The 27585-nt window shown below is 40.3% G+C and overlaps 1 protein-coding gene across 2 annotated transcripts in view; it reads right to left on the reverse strand.

Annotated features, from left to right (window-relative positions):
• Window positions 1-27585, reverse strand: part of MDGA1 (MAM domain containing glycosylphosphatidylinositol anchor 1) — a 391494-nt gene that overhangs the window by 196528 nt on the left and 167381 nt on the right. For both annotated transcript variants that reach the window (XM_063444124.1, XM_063444123.1), the window contains exon 4: window positions 20766-20940. In XM_063444124.1, the coding sequence (XP_063300194.1) occupies window positions 20766-20940 (175 nt within the window). The remainder of the gene's footprint in view (window positions 1-20765; window positions 20941-27585) is intronic.

Below are 27585 nucleotides of genomic sequence, written 5' to 3' on the forward strand. Positions count from 1 at the left end.
TCTCACTATTAGGATCATTGGCAGCAGACTGATATGCACTGCTTAGTGGGAGACACTGACAAAATGGGAGGGGGAAAAACCCTAATAGTTTTAACATCAACAGGGCCAGATTAAAAGCCCAGTGGGCCTGGTGCTGACAATTATGAGGGGCCTAATTACAGAATCTTATCGACAGGAAACACTAAAACAGTCCTACCTCCCAATCGTCATGTATCTGGTGGAGATGGTGCTGGACGGAAACTCACAGGCTCTAGCTATCAGAAAACACATTACCCCATGCTAACCTCATCTTTCAAGTAAATCCATATCCCCTAACAGCAGTTTCCGGTGAAGCAGAATTTCGGTGTGCGGGGTAAAAGATTGGGCCACCGATGTAAATAACGTAACCAGAACATCCCAAAGGGACAAACATGCCTAAAAAGGGGGCGTGTGTGCACAAAGAATTAAATGGTCAGCCTGGCGTGAATGTATGTCAGGCTGCTGCCAATCATGCAGGCTGGCCAACTAAGGGCATACTATGCAGACAGCGCCCCGAGCTTGGCATAAATGATGCGCTAGCTTCACGCTTTCTAAGGACTGTCCCCTAGCCCCTCGCTGGGCAATTCCTCTCCTAACCTTCCTACTAGCAGGCAGAAGCTCCTGTTATACAGTCTGGACAGAGGAAAGGTGGATGTAGTGAGTGTAGAAGAAAACATGACACCTCGTTAGAGAGACTGAAGCAGCCAGAGCCTTTGCCTAATGTGCAAGGTCAGCTTTACCTTAACTAATTTAATTGTCAGTCGGTCCACACATGTTTTCTCCCCCTACATCCCTCTTAAGTTTCCATAATTAAACAAGAGCATGTGAAGAGGAGTAAAGAAAAAAAAAAACATTTATTTTATTTTATTTTTTTTAAACAATGGGCCTATTCCATGGGCCTGGAGCTGCAGCTCCATCAGCTCCTATGTTAATCCAGCCCTGACTAAAGTGATAATTGCCAAGAATTCAAAGTGAATTCAAAGTGAATTTCAAAATGTAGGCAAATTATCCAAATTAGAAAACATATCCATGTAAAATATGACATTCACTTTAAATTTCCAGCAGTTGTCTCTTTAGTGAATGACCCTATAAAGGTTTATGAACTTTGCACCATTAGAAATTAGCACAATTCTCTTAGTATTTTTATTAGTAACATAGAAAGCGGATTTCAATGCCGTCCTAGCATTGCTAACTTACTGTTTCGGAAGCTGAATCTCTTTGAACAGTCAGGAACATTAGACTAAACAGGTTTCAAAAGTCAAAGGGCCAGAGGATGAGGTCGAATGGAATTAACCTCCTAAATCTAGACTCCTCTTTAGAAAATTGCATTTGAATCTTACAACAAAGTCCTATTATCATTATTGGAAGATTTCATTTCTTGTCTGCTTGGTAATGGTGAATGGTTTAAATGAATAGTGATACAGATCTGACAGCGTGAAAACATTGCATATAAGAACAAGTCATCAGATAATATGCGAGAAAGCAATTAATCAAATTGTGCCGAGTGATCGATGTGACTGTCATACAGTAAAACACGTGCTCCCATTCCCCCATATTTCTGTAATCCTCTTTATTAGTCAATACTCTGGCTTTCAGCCCTCTCGGACCTGACCCCTTTCACCATGATGAGAAAACTTTCAAAGATGGTTTAAGGGAAAATTAACAAAAGGACTTGTAAAGGCTGATCCCCTATGAGCAGAGCGGGCAGAATAGAAGCTGGTACCAGAGAGAGCTGGCACGGAAACCGTGGGCATAAACCCTTCTTAGAAACCATTCACTAACTCTGTATTCTAACAACAGCCAATGGCAGTCAAAAGCAACACAGCGTGCACTCACTGAGTGATACAGTAACACAGCGTGCACTCACTGAGTGATACAGTAACACAGCGTGCACTCACTGAGTGATACAGTAATACAGCGTGCACTCACTGAGTGATACAGTAACACAGCGTGCACTCACTGAGTGATACAGTAATACAGAGTGCACTCACTGAGTGATACAGTAACACAGCGTGCACTCACTGAGTGATACAGTAACACAGTGTGTACTCACTGAGTGATACAGTAACACAGTGTGCACTCACTGAGTGATACAGTAACACAGCGTGCACTCACTGAGTGATACAGTAACACAGCGTGCACTCACTGAGTGATACAGTAATACAGAGTGCACTCACTGAGTGATACAGTAACACAGCGTGCACTCACTGAGTGATACAGTAATACAGCGTGCACTCACTGAGTGATACAGTAACACAGCGTGCACTCACTGAGTGATACAGTAATACAGAGTGCACTCACTGAGTGATACAGTAACACAGCGTGCACTCACTGAGTGATACAGTAATACAGCGTGCACTCACTGAGTGATACAGTAACACAGTGTGCACTCACTGAGTGATACAGTAACACAGCGTGCACTCACTGAGTGATACAGTAACACAGTGTGCACTCACTGAGTGATACAGTAACATAGCGTGCACTCACTGAGTGATACAGTAACACAGCGTGCACTCACTGAGTGATACAGTAATACAGCGTGCACTCACTGAGTGATACAGTAACACAGCGTGCACTCACTGAGTGATACAGTAATACAGCGTGCACTCACTGAGTGATACAGTAACACAGCGTGCACTCACTGAGTGATACAGTAATACAGCGTGCACTCACTGAGTGATACAGTAACATAGCGTGCACTCACTGAGTGATACAGTAACACAGCGTGAACTCACTGAGTGATACAGTAACACAGTGTGCACTCACTGAGTGATACAGTAACATAGCGTGCACTCACTGAGTGAAACAGTAACATAGCGTGCACTCACTGAGTGATACAGTAATACAGCGTGCACTCACTGAGTGATACAGTAACACAGCGTGCACTCACTGAGTGATACAGTAACACAGCATGCACTCACTAAGTGATACAGTAACACAGTGTGCACTCACTGAGTGATACAGTAACACAGCGTGCACTCACTGAGTGATACAGTAACACAGTGTGCACTCACTGAGTGATACAGTAACATAGCGTGCACTCACTGAGTGATACAGTAACACAGCGTGCACTCACTGAGTGATACAGTAACACAGCGTGCACTCACTGAGTGATACAGTAACACAGCGTGCACTCACTGAGTGATACAGTAACATAGCGTGCACTCACTGAGTGATACAGTAACACAGCGTGCACTCACTGAGTGATACAGTAACACAGCGTGCACTCACTGAGTGATACAGTAATACAGCGTGCACTCACTGAGTGATACAGTAACACAGCGTGCACTCACTGAGTGATACAGTAACACAGCGTGCACTCACTGAGTGATACAGTAACACAGTGTGCACTCACTGAGTGATACAGTAACACAGCGTGCACTCACTGAGTGATACAGTAACACAGCGTGCACTCACTAAGTGATACAGTAACACAGCGTGCACTCACTGAGTGATACAGTAACACAGCGTGAACTCACTGAGTGATACAGTAACACAGCGTGCACTCACTGAGTGATACAGTAACACAGCGTGCACTCACTGAGTGATACAGTAACACAGCGTGCACTCACTAAGTGATACAGTAACACAGTGTGCACTCACTGAGTGATACAGTAACACAGCATGCACTCACTAAGTGATACAGTAACACAGTGTGTACTCACTGAGTGATACAGTAACACAGCGTGCACTCACTGAGTGAAACAGTAACATAGCGTGCACTCACTGAGTGATACAGTAACACAGCGTGCACTCACTGAGTGATACAGTAATACAGAGTGCACTCACTGAGTGATACAGTAACATAGCGTGCACTCACTGAGTGATACAGTAACACAGCGTGTACTCACTGAGTGATACAGTAACACAGTGTGCACTCACTGAGTGATACAGTAACACAGTGTGTACTCACTGAGTGATACAGTAACACAGTGTGCACTCACTGAGTGATACAGTAACAGCGTGCACTCACTGAGTGAAACAGTAACATAGCGTGCACTCACTGAGTGATACAGTAACACAGTGTGCACTCACTGAGTGATACAGTAACACAGCGTGCACTCACTAAGTGATACAGTAACATAGCGTGCACTCACTGAGTGATACAGTAACACAGCGTGTACTCACTGAGTGATACAGTAACACAGCGTGCACTCACTGAGTGATACAGTAACACAGCGTGCACTCACTGAGTGATACAGTAACACAGCGTGCACTCACTGAGTGATACAGTAACATAGCGTGCACTCACTGAGTGATACAGTAACACAGTGTGTACTCACTGAGTGATACAGTAACACAGTGTGCACTCACTGAGTGATACAGTAACATAGCGTGCACTCACTGAGTGATACAGTAACACAGCGTGTACTCACTGAGTGATACAGTAACACAGCGTGCACTCACTGAGTGATACAGTAACATAGCGTGCACTCACTGAGTGATACAGTAACACAGTGTGCACTCACTGAGTGATACAGTAACACAGTGTGCACTCACTGAGTGATACAGTAATACAGAGTGCACTCACTGAGTGATACAGTAACACAGTGTGCACTCACTGAGTGATACAGTAATACAGCGTGCACTCACTGAGTGAAACAGTAACATAGCGTGCACTTACTGAGTGACTTTAGGGCCCCCCCGCCCCAGCCTCAGGGTCCCACTCCGCCGGGCTCAAGAGGGGTTAAACACTTACCTTTCTCCAGCGCTGGGCTCCCTTGACGCTGGGGACTCTCCTCCCTCTTCCGATGTCATCCACCGAATGCACATGTGCGGCATGAGCCACGCGCGCATTCAAAAGGCCCATATAAAAGCATTACTCAATGCTTTTCCAGCGTCTTCTCACTGTGATTTTCACAGTGAGAAGCACGGAAGCGCCTCTAGCGGCTGTCAGTAAAACAGCCACTAGATGCTGGATTAACCCTAATGTAAACATTGCAGTTTCTCTTAAACTGCTATGTTTACAGCAGGCAGGGTTAACCCTAGAGGGACCTGGCACCCAGACCACTTCATTAAGCTGAAGTGGTCTGGGTGCCTATAGTGGTCCTTTAACTCCTAAAACCAGTACTGGAACCATTGTTGGCTCTTTTTTCAGTTTGTTCTATCTCTGCATAATGAAAGCTGGTGTAATCACATTGCAGTCGCGGCACTCAGAGGTTATACATTATCCATGTGGTTCCTGTGCTATTTACAGAACTCTGTGTCTCTTTTTGTCTTCTAGACAGAAAAAACAAACTGTGTAAAAAATAATCACATCTGTTGCAATCCTGCAGAGTGTACGAAATGAAAGTGAGACTGAAACTTATTTACATCTATTGTGCCGGCAATTCTCATAAACACTGCACGAGTCCTGAGAACAGAGTGTGCGTGTGTGTATCTGTGTGTCAGTGTGTGCATCTGTGTATATGTGTGTCAGTGTGTGTATGTGTGTGTCTATACGTGTGTGGATCTGTGTGTCAGTGTGTGTATCTGTGTGTCAGTGTGTGTATGTGTGTGTCTATATGTGTGTGGATCTGTGTGTCAGTGTGTGTATCTGTGTGTCAGTGTGTGTATGTGTGTGTCTATACGTGTGTGGATCTGTGTGTCAGTATGTATCTGTGTATTTGTGTGGCTGTGTGTGTACGTATGTGTGTGTATCTGTGTGTCAGTGTGTTTATCTGTGTGTCAGTGTGTGTGTGTGTGTGTGTGTATGTTTGTATCTGTGTGTATGTGTGTGTATCTGTGTGTCAGTGTGTGTATCTGTGTGTATGTATCTGTGTGCGTGTGTATTTGTGTGTCAGTGTGTGCATGTATATGTGTCTGTATCTGTGTGTATCTGTATGTGTGCGTATCTGTGTGTGTATGTGTGTGTGTGTGTGTGTGTGCACGTATGTGTATCTGTGTGTCAGTGTGTGTATGTTTGTGTCTACACGTGTGTGGATCTGTGTGTCAGTGTGTGAATGTATATGTGTATTTGTGTGTCTGTGTGTGTACGTATGTGTGTGTCAGTATGTTTATCTGTGTTTCAGTGTGTGTGTATATATCTGTGTGTGTATGTTTGTATTTGTGTGTATCTGTGTGTCAGTGTGTGTATGTACCTGTGTGCGTGTGTGCATGTATATGTGTCTGTATCTGTGTGTATCTGTATGTATGCATATCTGTGTGTCAGTGTGTGCATGTATATGTGTCTGTATCTGTGTGTATCTGTATGTATGCATATCTGTGTGTCAGTGTGTGTATGTACCTGTGTGCGTGTGTATTTGTGTGTCAGTGTGTGCATGTATATGTGTCTGTATCTGTGTGTATCTGTATGTATGCGTATCTGTGTGTCAGTGTGTGTATGTATGCGTAAGTGTGGGGGGAGGATACATGAATGATATTCACATTAAGTGAAATGGAAACTGTTTTTAGTTTTCATTTACCAGAACTGAAATTGAAATAAAATTGACTGGTTTCCAGGAGAGATGCCACAGTTATTAATCTAATCAATTTGTATTTGTTAACGAGATTCTGGATTAGGTAGATGGCATTCCTGATGGAGTTGGAGTGTCTCTCAGAAAATCAGCGGGAAGCCCCGAACAAGCTGCATTTGAAGTGAAAATAGAAGAAAGGGATCTATATTAAGTGAGGACACAAGCAGGGATGGAGAGGAGCATTGGCTTAGTGACAGGAGGGAGTCGGCAGCGCTTCACATACCGTGTTTACTTTGAAGACAGACAGATGGCGGAGCCTTAGCATTTCATTTGTCTGATATCCAAGATTTCCTATACACAAGGTGTCATGTTTGCTGTGAAATCCCAAACACTTCACTATATCTTAGGATGTAACTAGCACGGCTGGCGGATTACTGGACCCATATCAAGCGACAGGAGATCTACTTAGCAGACATTGTCTGCAGCTTCAGGGTGATATTTGTAGAAGTCAAAGTTGGTCCATGGAATGTTTTAGGATTTAGTTTGTGTTTACACATAAACCGATGACTTGAGAGGTAGAAATCGTGGCAAGGTAGAGACTTGGTAAAACACAATCAAATGTCTTTAAAGATTATCCTGTTTTACTGCGACATCTTTCTGAAAATCTTATCAGAGGGAAGATTAGCCTTGAGTAGCATTTCTATAATATTAACCCTGCAATGTCCCCAGTCTGGATCCTGTGCCAGTAAACAACGTATGTGCACTGGGAGGCAGCAAGCACTCAATGCCAGTACACCTTAATAGTAAGCGGTATACTGTTACCACATTCTGATATGTGTGCACCATGTATACCACAGGAACAAAATGAACACCTACAGCTTTGGGAATAGAATTGTATTTGCCGAATACTATACTATCGTGTCCTAGTCACTGGTTAGGCCCCAACTGCCATCGTTAAAAAGATCGAAATATCCAGGCACACCTTAGGTTTCTTCTAAAAGGCAGTCTTTATATGAAACAAGGAAGTGGAGACAACGTTTCGGCTACTCGCTGAGCCTTTACCAATTCTGGTGAGCTTACTTACCTCTTCTCCCTCACAGCAATGGTCTCCAGCTTGCCGCTCTAACTCTTTGTCTGAAACAAGCGAGATCGATAAACTGCGCCAATCCAATGCTTTTACATAGGAATGCATTGGGAGGCTAGTGCGCATGCACGGAAAAACGCTATGCTGCTCCTGCTAGATGGGTTCTATAAAATGTGGAGTTTTACTATCATTCTGTTATTTCAGAGTTAGAACCTCTAGTGACTCTCAGTAGGACAGCAACCAGAGGAATATTGACCCTCCAATCAAAGTATTACCATTTCTACCGAACGGCAATGATTTCAGTTACAGGGCTTAAACAGAAGGGGGGCATGGCACCCAGACCACTCAATTGAGATGAAGTGGTCTATAGTGTTCCTTTAGCATTTGGCAGGTTTTGGCCTCCTTAATATGGTAATTTTCCATGCTCAAATCTTTATCGTTTTTGCACAAAAATAAATATTTTGCAGCATAATGCATCATAAACCTACCTATTTGGCTACACCCCCTTATATCAGAAACAGACTTCCTTATCAAAAGTATATAAATATACACTCAGTGCTGTTTTGGCTGAGCTGTGTGCATACACTGATAAGGAAGTCCCTTTCAGGCATGAGGGGGCGTGGCTAAGAAGGCGGGCTGATGATCCAGCATTCTACAAAACATTTATTCCTCTGTGCAAAAACTAAAGAAAATAAAAAATGCAGCATATTAATGAGGCTAAAACCTATTAAATATATTAAAGTTGTATTGTTGCACACAATGCCTTTTAAGGTAAATGGAATATTATAAGTTACGTCAATATGAATATGGCTTTTGATAAGATGAGACTTTTTTTGTAATTCTAGAAAATAAATGTAATGTTTATGCAGGTTTTTTTTTGCAAAACGTAAGAATTGTGTTCATCATTTCTCATTTTTGTTTTTATTCGGATTTATACTCTCTATTGTAATATTTATCACTTATCTTTTACATTTATTGTAGTTCAATATTTTTATTTTGAAATGTTTATACATTTTATTTTTATAGGAAATACAACTGCTAACTATAATAGAAAACAGAAAAGAGGGAGTCAGCCTGTTAGACAAAAGCTCTGAAACTGGAAAGGTATAGGGATTCACCAAAAAACCTAGAAGAGAATATAGACAGATGATGGCTACTATGCAAGATAGTGACCGTTTATCCAGGAGCTTACTTAGTAGTATGAATGAAATAAAATAAATGAGAATGAAATAAAAAATTAGTCAAATTGAACTGGAGAATGAAAAAGATAATAATCTAAAGTGCAGGTTACGTGACGTCCTTAAATATGCTTAGTGTGGATTAACCCTTAATCGTCTAATTTGATTGTATAATTAGACCCAGTTATATGGGACCCAAGTGAGTAGAGAAAGTATAAAAAGAAAATGAGATACAATGTAACCTTACTACTCAGTTACAGAAAAAATAGGAATAGGTATCTATTTAGAGGATACAGTAACCAAATGGTTAGAATGTGTTCACAAAGTATCCACTATCTTCTATTCAAACAAATGGTCTTATAGAGTGAATAGGCTCAGTACAACAAAACTAGTTTGTATTAGGCAATATAAATATATATCGCTAGAAACAACTGTAGGTATCAATGTATTATTTATTAAAAATTATAATTAAAAATCAAATATTCAAAAAATGAAGATAATAGCGCATCCACAATATTAGTGCCAGTCAATTATGGGTAAAAAATGCAAGACCACCTTATTAAAAAGTATGGATGGATCCGGATGCTGTATGTGATCCTCTTGCCCAGATCCTAATCGCCGGTGAGGACGGCGTGCGTTCCACACTGCGTTCCACCTCGAGCCTCACTTCGGGGGAACAGCACTGCTCTCGCGGCGGTGTCAGTAATACGCCTGGGATCTGGGATAGGTGAGTTCTTCTGCAGAGGTACCCTGGCTGGATAAAGCTCGTGTGGATGTTCCTTCTTGCTGTGTTAGCTGTCTAACGCGTTTCGTAGAGGATAGCTCTACATCATCAGAGACGGATAAAACACCCTCTACATGGGGGTGTTTAAATACCTCACAGTTGCTGATTTAAAGGACCACTCTAGTGCCAGGAAAGCATACTCGTTTTCCTGGCACTAGAGTGCCCTGAGGGTGGCCCCACCCTCAGGGACCCCCTCCCGCCCGGCTCTGGAAAGGGGAAAGGGGTTAAATCTTACCTTTTTCCAGCGCTGGGCGGAGAGATCTCCTCCTGCTCTCCTCCTCCGATCCTCCTCTTCTCCTCCCCGTCGGCTGAATGCGCACGCGCGGCAAGAGCTGCGCGCGCATTCAGCCGGTCACATAGGAAAGCATTCATAATGCTTTCCTATGGACGCGGGCGTGCTCTCACTGTGAAAATCACAGTGAGAAGCACGCAAGCGCCTCTAGCGGCTGTCAATGAGACAGCCACTAGAGGACATAGGGGGAAGGCTTAACCCATTCATAAACATAGCAGTTTCTCTGAAACTGCTATGTTTATGAAAAAATGGGTTAACCCTAGAAGGACCTGGCACCCAGACCACCTCATTAAGCTGAAGTGGTCTGGGTGCCTAGAGTGGTCCTTTAATAATTGGAAAATTGGAAAATTGAAGAATCAAGATACTTTTCTTACAATACTTGTTCAGTATAATATATAGACATCTAGAGACAGGATTATTCAATGTAAATTTATATAATAAAATAAAATAAAATAAAAAACATTCTTTCCTTTGTTGTGTCTTATTTCTTATATATGATTGGCATGAATATAGTTGGCATTAAAAAGAAAAACCAGTATAAGAGGCATACATTTATAATATTCTTTCACTTCTTGTGTCATATTTCTTATACATAATAAAATTAACATGAGCATAAATGGATTTAAGAGAATCATTATAAAAGGCAAAAGTAATAAAAATTAATTAAACTAAAGATGAATATAAATAAAATAAAAGTTTAAAAAACGGAATACCACTTAAGATTAAAATGAAATACAATAGAAGAAGGAAATCTTCCATAATTCCAAAGTTATCATTTAAATTGAATTAAATGTATTACATGAATCAACTTATGTATAAATTAGGTTCGTTTTCAAGTGATCTTATTTTTAAAAAAGAATACATAAATATCTGTTTGGGTGTTTGCACATAAATAACTACATAAAAAATCAAGAAAGATACATTGGATAAGTGTGATAATCTTATACACAAAAGGGTGATTTTAGGTCCACGAAATGTACATTAGAAATCAAAGAACCTTTTCATTAAACATTTTCTGGTAATGTGGACAGAAAACGTATCATTCGTCTACATTATATACACACAATGTGAACATTTGGACGAGGTCTGATATCCTGGAACGAGACACAATTATTAATACAGAGAACGATTATCATAGTTTTTTAATTAGGAAATAAGTTTAAAAATTAGTTGATTGGGATACAGCTCCTACTGTGTAAATCACTTCTGTATATTTAAAATCAAAACATTCCAATATTATATGTAACTAACTATATATGGAAGAAAAAACGTATAGACTATACACAGTAATCAGAGGGGGAGAACTAGTACAAACATAGGAGGACAAGTTGTATACGGACAAAGTAGATACAGGGATAGGGTATTTAAAATTTAAAATTTACTATTATCAAGTGTATATTGATAACGTTCATAGCCCTGAAAGGCCAAGGGGGACAAATTGTAGTATAGCTCAAAAATGCTAAAAAAAAATCTAAATTACAGGATATAAAGGAAAAATATATAAAAAGGGGGTACTAAAAGGTGAATCTGAATATAGGGAGAAAAAAAAAAGGAGGATATTAAAAGAGATCATGAGGAAAAGTGCTAATAAAAAGAGGTGGAGATAAATGGAGGAAAAGATCATAAAAAGGCATTGAGCTCAAAATCTACGTTGAGGCCATGGGGGACCAGAGTATTAAGAGTAAAAATCCATTTTGCCTCAGTTTGATCTAGATTGGTATCTATACTTCCTCCTCTCCAATGAACATTGACTTTTTCAATGGGTAAGAATACCAGTTCTGCTGGGTCAGCTCCATGTGTTTCTTTTGAGAGGTTATGAGTTATCAGACCTTTCTTGATGTTGCGTATGTGCTCCGCTATTCTGACTTTTAGGGGTCTCTTAGTGCGTCCTATGTATTGTTTTTTGCTTGGACACATGATAAGGTATATAACACCTGAAGTGTTACAATTCATCTCAGTCTTTATCTGGTATTCTTTTTTATCATTTAGTGATGTAAATTTGGTTCTTCTAATTTCCATTGTAGGGTTATTTTTGCACCCAGCACATTTTTGGCACCTCACGAAACCTCTCATATCTGTGTTCTTTCTTCTTATAGTCTCAGACCTAGTCGTGGGGGCTAGCAGCAGTTGAGGATTAGGAGCTCTTGTGAATATAATCTGTGGTTTTGCTTCAATAAATTGTGTCAGACGTGGGTCACTTCTTAATATTCCCCAATGTTTCTTCAGAATTTTGTGGATGATTTGTGATTGATTACTATATTTGGTAATAAATGCCGGAGTGTTGTTGGATGATTGTATTGATCTAGTAAAGTTCTTCTGTAAAGTATCTTTACGTGGTATAGTCAATGTGTTTTCTAAGGCCTCCCCCAGTAGGAGCTGTCTCCCAATCAACTAATTTTTAAACTAATTTCCTAATTACAAAACTATGATAATCGTTCTCTGTATTAATAATTGTGTCTCGTTCCAGGATATCAGACCTCGTCCAAATGTTCACATTGTGTGTATATAATGTAGACGAATGATAAGTTTTCTGTCCACATTACCAGAAAATGTTTAATGAAAAGGTTCTTTGATTTCTAATGTACATTTCGTTGACCTAAAATCACCCTTTTGTGTATAAGATTATCACACTTATCCAATGTATCTTTCTTGATTTTTTTTATGTAGTTATTTATGTGCAAACACCCAAACAGATATTTATGTATTCTTTTTTAAAAATAAGATCACTTGAAAACGAACCTAATTTATACATAAGTTGATTCATGTAATACATTTAATTCAATTTATATGATAACTTTGGAATTATGGAAGATTTCCTTCTTCTATTGTATTTCATTTTAATCTTAAGTGGTATTCCGTTTTTTAAACTTTTATTTTATTTATATTCATCTTTAGTTTAATTAATTTTTATTACTTTTGCCTTTTATAATGATTCTCTTAAATCCATTTATGCTCATGTTAATTTTATTATGTATAAGAAATATGACACAAGAAGTGAAAGAATATTATAAATGTATGCCTCTTATACTGGTTTTTCTTTTTAATGCCAACTATATTCATGCCAATCATATATAAGAAATAAGACACAACAAATGAAAGAATGTTTTTTTTATTTTATTTTATTTTATTATATAAATTTACATTGAATAATCCTGTCTCTGGATGTCTATATATTATATTGAACAAGTATTGTAAGAAAAGTATCTTGATTCTTCAATTTTCCAATTTTCCAATTATTAAATCAGCAACTGTGAGGTATGTAGAGGGTGTTTTATCCGTCTCTGATGAAGTAGAGCTATCCTCTACGAAACGCGTTAGACAGCTAACACAGCAAGAAGGAACATCCACACGAGCTTTATCCAGCCAGGGTACCTCTGCAGAAGAACTCACCTATCCCGGATCCCAGGCGCATTACTGACACCGCCGCGAGAGCAGTGCTGTTCCCCCGAAGTGAGGCTCGAGGTGGAACGCAGTGTGGAACGCACGCCGTCCTCACCGGCGATTAGGATCTCGGCAAGAGGATCACATACAGCATCCGGATCCATCCATACTTTTTAATAAGGTGGTCTTGCATGTTTTACCCATAATTGACTGGCACTAATATTGTGGCTGTGCTATTATCTTAATTTTCTGAATATTTGATTTTTAATTATAATTTTTAATAAATAATACATTGATACCTACAGTTGTTTCTAGCGATATATATTTATATTGCCTAATACAAACTAGTTTTGTTGTACTGAGCCTATTTACTCTATAAGACCATTTGTTTGAATAGAAGATAGTGGATACTTTGTGAACACATTCTAACCATTTGGTTACTGTATCCTCTAAATAGATACCTATTCCTATTTTTTCTGTAACTGAGTAGTAAGGTTACATTTTATCTCATTTTCTTTTTATACTTTCTCTACTCACTTGGGCCCCATATAACTGGGTCTAATTATACAATCAAATTAGACGATTAAGGGTTAATCCACACTAAGCATATTTAAGGACGTCACGTAACCTGTACTTTAGATTATTATCTTTTTCATTCTCCAGTTCAATTTGACTCATTTTTTATTTCATTCTCATTTATTTTATTTCATTCATACTACTAAGTAAGCTCCTGGATAAACGGTTACTATCTTGCATAGGAGCCATCATCTGTCTATTTTATTTTTCTAGTTTCTGTTTTTTCTGTTTTTTCTTTCGTTTTACTAAAAATAATTGACATATTATGAATCATTGTTTTAATTGCTCATATATTTTGTTGTGTACTTTTGATTTTTGCAACCACGCCATTTAAATACTCTTCTTTGCCATGAATGCAACAATTATCACTTGACCTATTTTTAGGTCTGAATGTGTGAGGAAACAAAAACAGGCAGGGATATTAAGATTTGTCAAAGGCCCTATGATTAGCAGGTGTTATCGTAAATCACCAATGTCGTGAGAATGCAGATTGTTTTCAAACAAACCAAAGTACTCCGTAAACTGCCTTAGTTTATCATTCCAAAAATGCCCCTGTTAGTGTAATCTGGACAGGATTTGAAAGCAGGGGAATATTTTTTTTTTTTTTTTAAATTCAAATCAGAGTAATATTAAATAACTAAAAAAGAGCTTCTAATCCAGGTAGCAGCACTTTAGGTCATCGAGTGATAACGGTCAAGGGTTTATAAAGTAAAGTAATAAGTATGTTTATACTGCATTTTTTAACACTGAGCGCGGTGGCGGGCTGGTGACAATGACACATATTTCATTTTTCCAGCATATTTCATGTTAGCAGCTGTAGTTTAAAGCACTGCTATTTATCTGTGTATTTTTGCAATATTTACATTTATATAGCATGATGTAGTCACACAATGTCATCATTCACCTTATAGAAAACGGTACATGCAGTGATAACACCACAAATAAATCAGTAAATGAATAAAAAAGAAGAGTAGCAGCTACACACCCACTCTAGCGACTTGATGAGTTATATACTCAGAAATGGAAAATAGGGTGTGTGCGCTTAAGATTATAAAACTAGATAAATAGTATAAAAATTATCAAAAATAATTTATTAATTAAGTAAAAAATAAATCAGCAAAGGACTAATTCCGATCACCACTGTTATACCTTAACCGGACAATTAAATACAAAAATCTCATAAAACAGAATAACAAAAAAAAATAAAAAAAAAAAAAAATTAAATGACACCAAATGTATCCACAAACTAACTGCACTGAATGGCCAAAAAGATGGAATAACCTCAATATAAAGAATATATATATAGAGGTCCGATCACTAAGTGAAGGTAGGGTGGATACAAAAAAAAAAAAAAAAAAGCAAAAAAATTATATACCAATAAACACAATAGTAATAATAAATGGGAAAAAATATATATCTGTCCTCGGTGTGGGCCCCCACCTGAGGTAGATATAACCAGAAGATGAATAAATGAGATATATAAAAATAAAAGACAAGAGACAAGAAACAATAATACTAAGTGAAATAAAATAAAATGAAAAAAAACAGTAATTGTCCGGAAGTCCTCCCTGGGTAGGCAGAATAAAGGTGATGTTGGGCGGATCAAAGAGCAACCAGATAAACCCTCGTTATGGGAACTCCAACTCTCTCACACTGCGGTCGGGATCTTCAAAAAAGACCACAGTGGAGGTGAAGCCGTGAAGATGGACAAAGTAGGTGCAGAGTGGTACAGCAACCGCCCAGACAGCAACCAGCAGATAGAAACCGCGGTCGGTATTTTCAAAAAAGACCGCGGTATTCAGCCAAAGATGAAGACAGGACGTCAAACCCAGGGGAAATGGAAAGAAAGGAACAGCCAGCAGCCCACAGATCAACGCGTTTCGTCCCAAACTGTGGGACTTTATCAAGATCAGTACTTGTGCCTAGATCACCACCCAGGGTTTAAATACCTGCTCAAGATAAAACCAGCAGGTGAACCCCGGAGTGGATAATTATCAGTAATCAAGCTACATCAGTGAAACCTGTTAAACATAGAACAGGTGCTAATGATACATACACTAAACTGACAGTTTAACACACAGGTAAACAGTTTAACAAATTAGTTCCACACAATCTGATTTAACATTAGCATATAAACAAAAAAATTTTTTAGCGAATTATTTCCACACAATCTGATTTAATATTAACATATAAAGCTCCATTAAAACTATGCACATAATATAAAAGAAATTTATAATAAATTCTATTAGACAGCAAAAATCTAGGTCAGGGGAAAAAAACATCTCCATACAAAGAGAATGCAGTGCAGATGCCCCCTATATTATTGTTACATCTCAATAATATAGCTATATAATTTTCCTCAATGAACCAACTAGATATAGAAAAGGGACCTCAAACTAAAAAAGTTCTATCTCCTCGTTTAGGCCATTGGGTATGAGGGAGTCTAACCTAAAAATCCATAAGGACTCAGCCCTGATCAGGTGTCTTTTCCTAATAGCAAAATCCCTAGTGGGAGGTATAAACTCTATTCCCATCACTTTAATAGATGCCGGGTCACTATTATGAAACAACTCAAAATGTCGAGCAACCGAAGATCTCCTATCTTTGTTCAATATAGCCAGTCTATGCTCTCTAAATCTAGATTTCAGGGGTCTGGTGGTCTGTCCCACATAATGCTGATTACACGGACAAATCAAAAGGTATACAACAAAGGGGGTACTACATGTAATCCTATGGTTAACCACAAAAGTTTCTTCTCCCCTATATGATTTAAAGGTGGACGTATTATGACAAATAAACCCACAGGTCAGGCATCTGCTCCGCCCGCAACGTAAATTGTTGACACCATTCTTACTAGTAGCTGGCCCCTCCACATTGTCCCTTAGTTTAGAGGGGGCTAATATATTTTTCAGGTTTGGGGCTCTCCTAAAGGTAATCTTCGGGAGTTCTGGAATACTAAAACAAAGTAAAGGGTCCTTTCTAAGGATAGGCCAGTATTTATAAACGACACTAATAATATCATCATAACATTTGTTGAAAACCGTAGTAAAGACAGGAGAAATCCCCACCCCCACATCCTTAGTACTGATATTGTATTTAGCTCTCCTCTTTTGTGGACAGTTATATTCATCCAAAAGGTTAAGGATAAGTTCGTGATTGTTACTGTGTGACACCCTAATCAAGTGTGACTCTTGATCAAGTGGCCCTACCCTATTCTTTAAACGGCCTAACGGAGGGACAAGGTCCTCTCTATTTAGTGCCCCTGCCCTCAAATAAGCCCGTCTGATCTGCTCAGCTGGATACGCTTTTTCTATGAAGCGACGACATAAAACGAGTGACTCTCTCTCATAGTCCATAAGGGAGGAACAATTGCGCCTTAACCTATAGAATTGGCCAGAAGGGATATTTTGGATCCAAGTGGGATGGTGGCCACTATCAGCATGGAGATATCCATTAACATCAACACTCTTTTGGAAGGTCCTAGTTAGAACTCTCCCCTGAAAACCAGTCAGGGTGAGATCAAGAAAATCAATGGTGGACAAATGTCTATGGTAAGTAAAGGTAAGTCCCCATAAATTATCATTTAGGTAGGAGATAAAATCTTCTAATTCTTCCCAACCCCCCCTCCAAATGATAAGGATGTCGTCAATGAACCTGCGATAGAAGGCGAGTCGCCCCCTCCAATGCGAATTTTCCAAAATCATGGTGCTCTCCCAGAGGCCCATGAACAAATTGGCATAGGATGGGGCGAAACTCGCCCCCATCGCAGTCCCCTTGGTTTGTAGATAAAAAACTTCATCAAATTCAAAATAATTATGCTTTAAGATAAATTCTGTGAATTTCAAAATAAAATCAGCCTGTAATTCCGGTAATAGAGGATCAGATGAGAGATAATATGAAATAGCTCTGAGGCCAAGAGCATGATCAATATTAGTGTAGAGTGAAACTACATCAATGGTGGCCCAACAATAATAATCTTGCCACTCAACCTCTTCCATAAGGGACAGGACATGACCTGTATCCTTAATAAAGGAAGGTAGATGGGGAACATACCTCTGAAGGTGGAAATCAACCCATTTAGAAATGGGAGCTATAAGGGAACCTATACCAGAAATGATGGGACGACCTGGCGGTCGAGTGAGGGATTTATGGACCTTGGGCAGATGGTAAAAAATGGGTATGTTACACTGTGCGGCCAAAAAGAAACCCTTTTCCTTCTTATCTATACATCCACTAGAGAAAGCTAATTCTATAAGGACTCTCAACTCCTTTTCATATTGCTTCGTAGGGTCATTCTTTAAAACCCGATAATATTCTCTGTTACCCAAAATATTCATAGCTTCCTCAATGTAATCATTCCTATTTAACAAAACAATTCCACCTCCCTTATCCGCCCCTTTGATAATAAGATCAGGGTTATTCTTAAGACTCTTAATGGCTAATAGCTCCTGCTGGTTAAGATTATTAGAACTATTTTTCGATTTGTTAATAGCGCCACAGCGCAAACATAAATCCTTAAACTCCTTCAAGACCAAATCATAAAACAATTGAATAAACTGTCCCTTATCAGCCTGTGGATAGAAAGTAGAGGGGGCCTTCAACCCCGATGAGATGTTAGCTTCAACGATACGCATAACATCCATCTCCAGTGATGGCAAATCCTGCTCCTCCAATAGAGAAAAAAGGTTATGGAAAACAATTTTATCTTGTGTCATCATTCACCACTTAATACAATAAATGCCATAGTGTGAAAAGAGGTGAATTCGTTTTAAAGTTATGAACTGATACATTATGTACTGCCACAATTGTATTAATGTGGATGTATGCCAGTTTTAGATACTTTTGTCTGTATCCTCAGGGAAGTGGATTTAATTTAATTTAATTTCACCCCCTTGTAAAGATGGTGGCATTGACCACATTTTCACATTGACTAGTCATAAATGTGATTTTTATTCTTATTCATGCCTGAGGAAGTCAAACTAGAGTAGACAAAACGCGTTGGGCTGGGATTGTATTAACAGGTTTTATTCTGATCTTGTTCTGTATCGGTAATGCAGACATGCCCTCCCCTGGTATCCCAGTAATATTGATGTGTCCCTCGATGGAATGAGGGGTAAGACAAGCAATGCCACCTCCAGTGTTTAGATCTTAATGTAAAACTAATATGATTCTTATGTTTGTGAGCTTATGTAACAAATACTGTGTATATTTCTGTGTATCTTTTCTAAACACACTTTTTGTTGATTCACAAACTTTCTCCAGTTCAATCAGTTACTGTTAAAATGTCACGTTTCACAATCCTGAGAAATATACTGGATATAATGAATAAAAGTCTTAATTGTGAATAGAATATAACTCTAGTTAACGATTGGCTATATGTTAATTTAACAAAGTCTTGATATACTGTCCTTTTGGATACATTTGGCCAGTTTTGATGTCATACCTGCATGTCACAGTCATCCTTTTTCCATGGGAGACTTCCACCTAACAACAAGCTGGCCATGTAAAGGAGAATACAAGCTATCTACCCTACTCCTAGCTGGCACTGCCATCTCCCCTAACACATCCACGATAGAATGAGGGTGAGGGGTACAGTCAGACCTCATCTGTTTTTTGTCTGAAATCAATCTGCAAACAGTCACAGCAGCTCACAGTGCGATTCAGTCTATTTCATTATTCCATTAATTCCTTTGCTTGGTACCAGTCACATTCATGCCGTATTGCCAACCTGTCTATGTCGAGCAGAATGTAAGCAACCTTGTAATACGTATATTCTATATCTGAGTGTACAGTCCTGGGTATATTTTGGTAGCAGCTTGATAGCCACAATTAAGAGTTCATTTTAGTGATCAGACGTGTGCACAAACACGTCTTAGCTGGTACGAGCTTATCCTGTGTCTTTCAGTCTGCACCGAACGATTTGATCTCTCGGGGACATACACATGGAGTGTTTCTAATGAATGAATCCAGATCGATTTGTTCGGGTGCGGATTGAAAATTATTTGATTTGTTTCGTACCAGCTGAAATTAATTTGTGCACAAGCGTATTAAATATACAGTCTCTCTGAGCTGTGATATCCCTGTTCTGGAACCATCTCCCTATTCAGCAATGCTCATTAAGAGGATCATAGGGTCAGCCTTTACAAGAAGCAAGACACGGCATGAGCCCCCAGAATGGAGAAACATCTTACCAAGTCCATCTGATGAGTAGATGTTAGTATGACAAGGCCATCGGTCACTCCATTGGCCCCATAGTTCTAGATGTGAAGTATTAAAGCATTAATTCAGATTACTGCTTTAATAGCAAGGATTGTCTGACTCTGCATCATACATTCTCAATGTGAAGCCTTGAGCAAAGGAACCGACAGGTAAAGTGTGTTCTAGATCCTTCCAAGACACTTGATTACTGACAGCACTTCTCACGCACGGATAGTAAGACGATAAGAAAACATACAAAGAGACGTTAATGTCAAGAATTCCACAGACTGGATCTGGAATTGGATCTGTATCAAGCCCCATGAACCGGTATAAATTAAATATTGTATTAAACTCACAAAGGGTGAGAGGATGTCCTATGCTGGATACATTTATCTACACCAAGTAATCCGTAAAATGCACATTGCTATTCATTGAGATTTCGACCGCAAATTGGAAACATCATCAGATGATAATGCCCTCAGGATCTTGGCGTATTGAAAGATTCCATTTAGTGATGGTAGTGCCAGGCTTATACAATTTCTGAGGGATTGCAACATATATGGCGATAATTATGAAGAACAATTCCATAGTAACGTTCTAGACGCAATGTAATAACCTTAGAAACCAATGGAATATTCCAGCTGATCGCTACACTTTTAGAATGATCTTTATATCTAACCACCAAAAGTACTAATCCTGGGAATTTCGATAAGACTACTTATATATTTTCTGGTTTGTGTGGTCGGTTCCTTTGCTCTGTAGCAGATGCCTGTATGATGTTTAGTCACGGTTTGGATAAAGGACATGTGGGAACACAGTAGAACTGTGGGAATATCTGGACTGCCTTTCAATGACTTACACTGCACATCTACTCGAATGGACTTGATGGCCGGGACCCCAACCCCATTTTCGGCTTTACAATAGTATCGACCTCCCTGCATTCTCTGGACCTTCTCGATGCGCAGGGTCTCGTTGTAAATCGATGTCTCCTGGAACTTCTCTGATGCGCTGCCCGCTGTTTTTGTCCATCTCACCTGCACGAAGAAAGAGGATGTAAATATCAGCAATGAAACCAAGTCTGCCGCGTCACTCGGTTTATTATTTTTGGATAAACATTTTAAAAATGGTGATAAATCAATTAAAAAATGTGTACATATTGTAATCATTTGAAAAGCCTGTCCATGAATATTACACTGATACCATTTAGGGGATAATGCAAAGAGAATTCCAGCCCCACTGAAGCTCACAATTTAATGTGAATAATTCAGGAACCCGTTTACTTCAAAACAAAACTAAAAAATTCTCATTAAAATGTATCCCAAGACTTTATCTAATTCATATTCATGGAATGATGGGGCAGGATCTACCACACACTATTTATTTAACATTGTCAGTTCAAGGATTTACATCTTTAATTACCTTGCTGAATCTAGAGCACACAGATTTACTACATTGGTGGATCTAGCACACATTGATTAACTCACTTTGCTGGATTTTTTACATATTGATTTACTATCGATTCTTGATCTAGCACCCACTAATTGAACCTCAATGCTGGTTCTAGCACATCCTGATTGAATCTCAGTGAGTGTTCTAGAACATACTGATTGAATCTTAGCACATACTGATTGAATCTCAGTGAGTGTTCTAGAACATACTGATTAAATCTCAATGCGGGTTCTATCACAAACTGATTGAATCTCAGTGTGGGATCTTGAACAAACTGACTGAATCTCAGTGTGGGTTCTAGCACCTACTGACTGAATCTCAGTGTGGGTTCTAGCACCTACTGACTGAATCTTAGTGCGGGTTCTAGCACATACTGACTGAATCTTAGTGCGGGTTCTAGCACATACTGACTGAATCTCAGTGTGGGTTCTAGCACCTACTGACTGAATCTTAGTGCGGGTTCTAGCACATACTGATTGAATCTTAGTGCGGGTTCTAGCACATCCTGATCTAGTAATCAGCAAACACAAGTAATGTTGGGAGCTGGAGTAAAGTCTGAGAGATGATTGAAGTAGCAAGGCCCTCATTAGGGCAGAATTAGGTTATGAAGACAGTATATGAGGAGTTAGTGGTTATGGAGTTAAAAAGGAAAAAAATATGATGAGAATAGTTTGAGAAAATAATAATAAGACTATTTTAAGTTAAGATAATAAAGATTATTTTGAAATATAACAAATTAAAGCCAGCCATGTAAAGAGGTGTCAGAGCCAAGTCTTAGAAGAAGAAATATTCCTGGAGTTATGTCACTGGAGATGTTTGTGCACAATTACGGATGTGATGGAAGCAGTAGTGTGAATACAAACGGATTCTGGTTTTAGTACTGGGAATTGAATCAGGGATCAGAAAGGAATAGTGTGAGTGGAAATTGGACCTAATTGGAGTAATTTGTAACAAATATTGGTCGGATGGGAGTAGTGTGTGCGGTATTATGGATGGATGGGAGTAGTCTGTGTATAATGAGAGATTGGATGGGAGTAGTGTGTGCAGTATTAGGGATGGATGGGAGTAGTCTGTGTATAATGAGAGATTGGATGGGAGTAGTGTGTGCGGTATTAGGGATCGGCTGGGAGTAGTCTGTGTATAATGAGAGATTGGATGGGAGTAGTGTGTGCAGTATTAGGGATGGATGGGAGTAGTCTGTGTATAATGAGAGATTGGATGGGAGTAGTGTGTGCAGTATTAGGGTCGGATGGGAGCAGTCTGTGTATAATAAGAGATTGGATGGGAGTAGTGTGTGCAGTATTAGGGATGGATGGGAGTAGTCTGTGTATAATAAGAGATTGGATGGGAGTAGTGTGTGCGGTATTAGGGATGGATGGGAGTAGTCTGTGTATAATAAGAGATTGGATGGGAGTAGTGTGTGCAGTATTAGGGATGGATGGGAGTAGTCTGTGTATAATAAGAGATTGGATGGGAGTAGTGTGTGCGGTATTATGGATGGATAGTAGTAGTCTGTGTATAATAAGAGATTGGATGGGAGTAGTGTGTGCGGTATTAGGGATGGATGGGAGTAGTCTGTGTATAATAAGAGATTGGATGGGAGTAGTGTGTGCAGTATTAGGGATGGATGGGAGTAGGCTGTGTATAATAAGAGATTGGATGGGAGTAGTGTGTGCGGTATTAGGGTCGGATGGGATCAGTCCGTGTATAATGAGAGATTGGATGGGAGTAGTGTGTGCGGTATTATGGATGGATAGTAGTAGTCTGTGTATAATGAGAGATTGGATGGGAGTAGTGTGTGCGGTATTAGGGATGGATGGGAGTAGTCTGTGTATAATGAGAAATTGGATGGGAGTAGTGTGTGCAGTATTAGGGATCGGCTGGGAGTAGTCTGTGTATAATGAGAGATTGGATGGGAGTAGTGTGTGCAGTATTAGGGATGGATGGGAGTAGTCTGTGTATAATGAGAGATTGGATGGGAGTAGTGTGTGCGGTATTAGGGATGGATGGGAGTAGTCTGTGTATAATAAGAGATTGGATGGGAGTAGTGTGTGCAGTATTAGGGATCGGCTGGGAGTAGTCTGTGTATAATGAGAGATTGGATGGGAGTAGTGTGTGCGGTATTAGGGATGGATGGGAGTAGTCTGTGTATAATAAGAGATTGGATGGGAGTAGTGTGTGCAGTATTAGGGATGGATGGGAGTAGTCTGTGTATAATAAGAGATTGGATGGGAGTAGTGTGTGCGGTATTAGGTATCGGTTGGGAGTAGTCTGTGTATAATAAGAGATTGGATGGGAGTAGTGTGTGCAGTATTAGGGATCGGCTGGGAGTAGTCTGTGTATAATAAGAGATTGGCTGGGAGTAGTGTGTGCAGTATTAGGGATCGGCTGGGAGTAGTCTGTGTATAATAAGAGATTGGATGGGAGTAGTGTGTGCAGTATTAGGGATCGGCTGGGAGTAGTCTGTGTATAATAAGAGATTGGCTGGGAGTAGTGTGTGCAGTATTAGGGATGGATGGGAGTAGTCTGTGTATAATAAGAGATTGGATGGGAGTAGTGTGTGCGGTATTAGGGATCGGCTGGGAGTAGTCTGTGTATAATAAGAGATTGGATGGGAGTAGTGTGTGCAGTATTAGGGATGGATGGGAGTAGTCTGTGTATAATAAGAGATTGGCTGGGAGTAGTGTGTGCAGTATTAGGGATGGATGGGAGTAGTCTGTGTATAATAAGAGATTGGATGGGAGTAGTGTGTGCGGTATTAGGTATCGGTTGGGAGTAGTCTGTGTATAATAAGAGATTGGATGGGAGTAGTGTGTGCAGTATTAGGGATGGATGGGAGTAGTCTGTGTATAATAAGAGATTGGATGGGAGTAGTGTGTGCAGTATTAGGGATCGGCTGGGAGTAGTCTGTGTATAATAAGAGATTGGCTGGGAGTAGTGTGTGCAGTATTAGGGATGGATGGGAGTAGTCTGTGTATAATAAGAGATTGGATGGGAGTAGTGTGTGCAGTATTAGGGATCGGCTGGGAGTAGTCTGTGTATAATAAGAGGTTGGCTGGGAGTAGTGTGTGCAGTATTAGGGATGGATGGGAGTAGTGTGTGCGGTATTAGGGATCGGCTGGGAGTAGTCTGTGTATAATAAGAGATTGGCTGGGAGTAGTGTCGTATAATTCTAGTAGTCTGTGTATAACTAAGGATCTGACAGGAGTAGTTCCTCCAGAATTGACATTTGGGTGATACAACGTGTGCAGAGAATTATCCATGTAAATACAAGGCTTTACTTACAGATAAATGTAATGTGATTTCCTGCAACACTTTATTTTTTATCAAACTATGATTGTTCCATGCGTTTTATTTGTTGAACTGAACAGAAAATTAATCTCAGATGACATTTTAATGGCTCATTAATGTAGAATTAGCATCTCATTATCTGTGTAGTCCAGCGATCATATTAACACATCGTAATGTGTGATTAAGCTGGTTTTACATCGCATTGTGTGGCCTACATCTGCAATAAAAGCTTGTCTTCAGCATCCAACCAAAGCACACATTCCCATTTGTCTTGCTCTCTGTATAAATTGCTTTCTCTCGAACACTCGATGGTCATAGTAAAACGTGGGGCTTGTTTCAATACGCACACAGCAAATCAGATAATTCATTTTACAATATGTTCATTTTTAAAGGAAGCACAGAATAATAGATCACATAATATCTATTAAGGTAGCATCATAACCACTACCTCACCGTGCAGAGTCTCAGCGTGCCATCTCACTGTATCTATTAAGGTAGCAGTCTAGGCACCATAACCACTACCTCACCATGCAGAGTCTCCCCGTGCCATCTCACTGTATCTATTAAGGTAGCAGTCTAAGCACCATAATCCCTACCTCACCGTGCAGAGTCTCCCCGTGCTATCTCACTGTATCTATTAAGGTAGCAGTCTAGGCACCATAACCACTACCTCACCATGCAGAGTCTCCCCATGCTATCTCACTGTATCTATTAAGGTAGCAGTCTAAGCACCATAATCCCTACCTCACCATGCAGAGTCTAACCGTGCTATCTCACTGTATCTATTAAGGTAGCAGTCTAAGCACCATAACCACTACCTCACCATGCAGAGTCTCACCGTGCCATCTCACTGTATCTATTAAGGTAGCAGTCTAGGCACCGTAACCACTACCTCACCGTGTAGAGTCTCCCCGTGCCATCTCACTGTATCTATTAAGGTAGCAGTCTAAGCACTCACTGTGCAGAGTCTCCCCGTGCCATCTCACTGTATCTATTAAGGTAGCAGTCTAGGCACCATAACCACTACCTCACCGTGTAGATTCTCCCCGTGCTATCTCACTGTATCTATTAAGGTAGCAGTCTAAGCACCATAACCACTACCTCACCATGCAGAGTCTCACCGTGCCATCTCACTGTATCTATTAAGGTAGCAGTCTAGGCACCGTAACCACTACCTCACCGTGTAGAGTCTCCCCGTGCCATCTCACTGTATCTATTAAGGTAGCAGTCTAGGCACCATAACCACTACCTCACCGTGTAGATTCTCCCCGTGCTATCTCACTGTATCTATTAAGGTAGCAGTCTAAGCACCATAACCACTACCTCACCATGCAGAGTCTCACCGTGCCATCTCACTGTATCTATTAAGGTAGCAGTCTAAGCACCATAACCACTACCTCACCGTGCAGAGTCTCCCTGTGCCATCTCACTGTATCTATTAAGGTAGCAGTCTAGGCACCGTAACCACTACCTCACCGTGTAGAGTCTCCCCGTGCTATCTCACTGTATCTATTAAGGTAGCAGTCTAAGCACTCACTGTGCAGAGTCTCACCGTGCCATCTCACTGTATCTATTAAGGTAGCAGTCTAGGCACCATAACCACTACCTCACCATGCAGAGTCTCCCCGTGCTATCTCACTGTATCTATTAAGGTAGCAGTCTAAGCACTATAACCACTACCTCACCGTGCAGAGTCTCACCGTGCCATCTCACTGTATCTATTAAGGTAGCAGTCTAGGCACCATAATCACTACGTCAACATGCAGAGTCTCCCGTGCTATCTCACTGTACCTATTAAGGTAGCAGTCTAGGCACCATAACCACTACCTCACAGTGCAGAGTCTCCCCGTGCCATCTCACTGTATCTATTAAGGTAGCAGTCTAGGCACCGTAACCACTACCTCACCGTGTAGAGTCTCCCCGTGCTATCTCACTGTATCTATTAAGGTAGCAGTCTAAGCACTCACTGTGCAGAGTCTCACCGTGCCATCTCACTGTATCTATTAAGGTAGCAGTCTAGGCACCATAACCACTACCTCACCATGCAGAGTCTCCCCGTGCTATCTCACTGTATCTATTAAGGTAGCAGTCTAAGCACTATAACCACTACCTCACCGTGCAGAGTCTCACCGTGCCATCTCACTGTATCTATTAAGGTAGCAGTCTAGGCACCATAATCACTACGTCAACATGCAGAGTCTCCCGTGCTATCTCACTGTACCTATTAAGGTAGCAGTCTAGGCACCATAACCACTACCTCACAGTGCAGAGTCTCCCCGTGCCATCTCACTGTATCTATTAAGGTAGCAGTCTAAGCACCATAATCACAACCTCACTGTGCAGAGTCTCCCCGTGCCATCTCACTGTATCTATTAAGATAGCAGTCTAAGCACCATAATCACTACCTCACCATGCAGAGTCTCCCCGTGCTATCTCACTGTATCTATTAAGGTAGCAGTCTAGGCACCATAACCACTACCTCACCATGCAGAGTCCCCCCGTGCCATCTCACTGTATCTATTAAGGTAGCAGTCTAAACACCATAACCACTACCTCACCATGCAGAGTCTCCCCGTGCTATCTCACTGTATCTATTAACGTAGCAGTCTAAGCACCATAACCAGTACCTCACCATGCAGAGTCTCCCTGTGCTATCTCACTGTATCTATTAAGGTAGCAGTCTAAGCACCATAATCCCTACCTCACCGTGCAGAGTCTCACCGTGCCATCTCACTGTATCTATTAACGTAGCAGTCTAAGCACCATAACCAGTACCTCACCATGCAGAGTCTCCCTGTGCCATCTCACTGTATCTATTAAGGTAGCAGTCTAAGCACCATAATCCCTACCTCACCGTGCAGAGTCTCACCGTGCCATCTCACTGTATCTATTAAGGTAGCAGTCTAGGCACCATAACCACTACCTTACCGTGCAGAGTC

Source organism: Pelobates fuscus, chromosome 2 (assembly GCF_036172605.1).
Source record: "Pelobates fuscus isolate aPelFus1 chromosome 2, aPelFus1.pri, whole genome shotgun sequence".
NCBI lineage: Eukaryota > Metazoa > Chordata > Amphibia > Anura > Pelobatidae > Pelobates > Pelobates fuscus.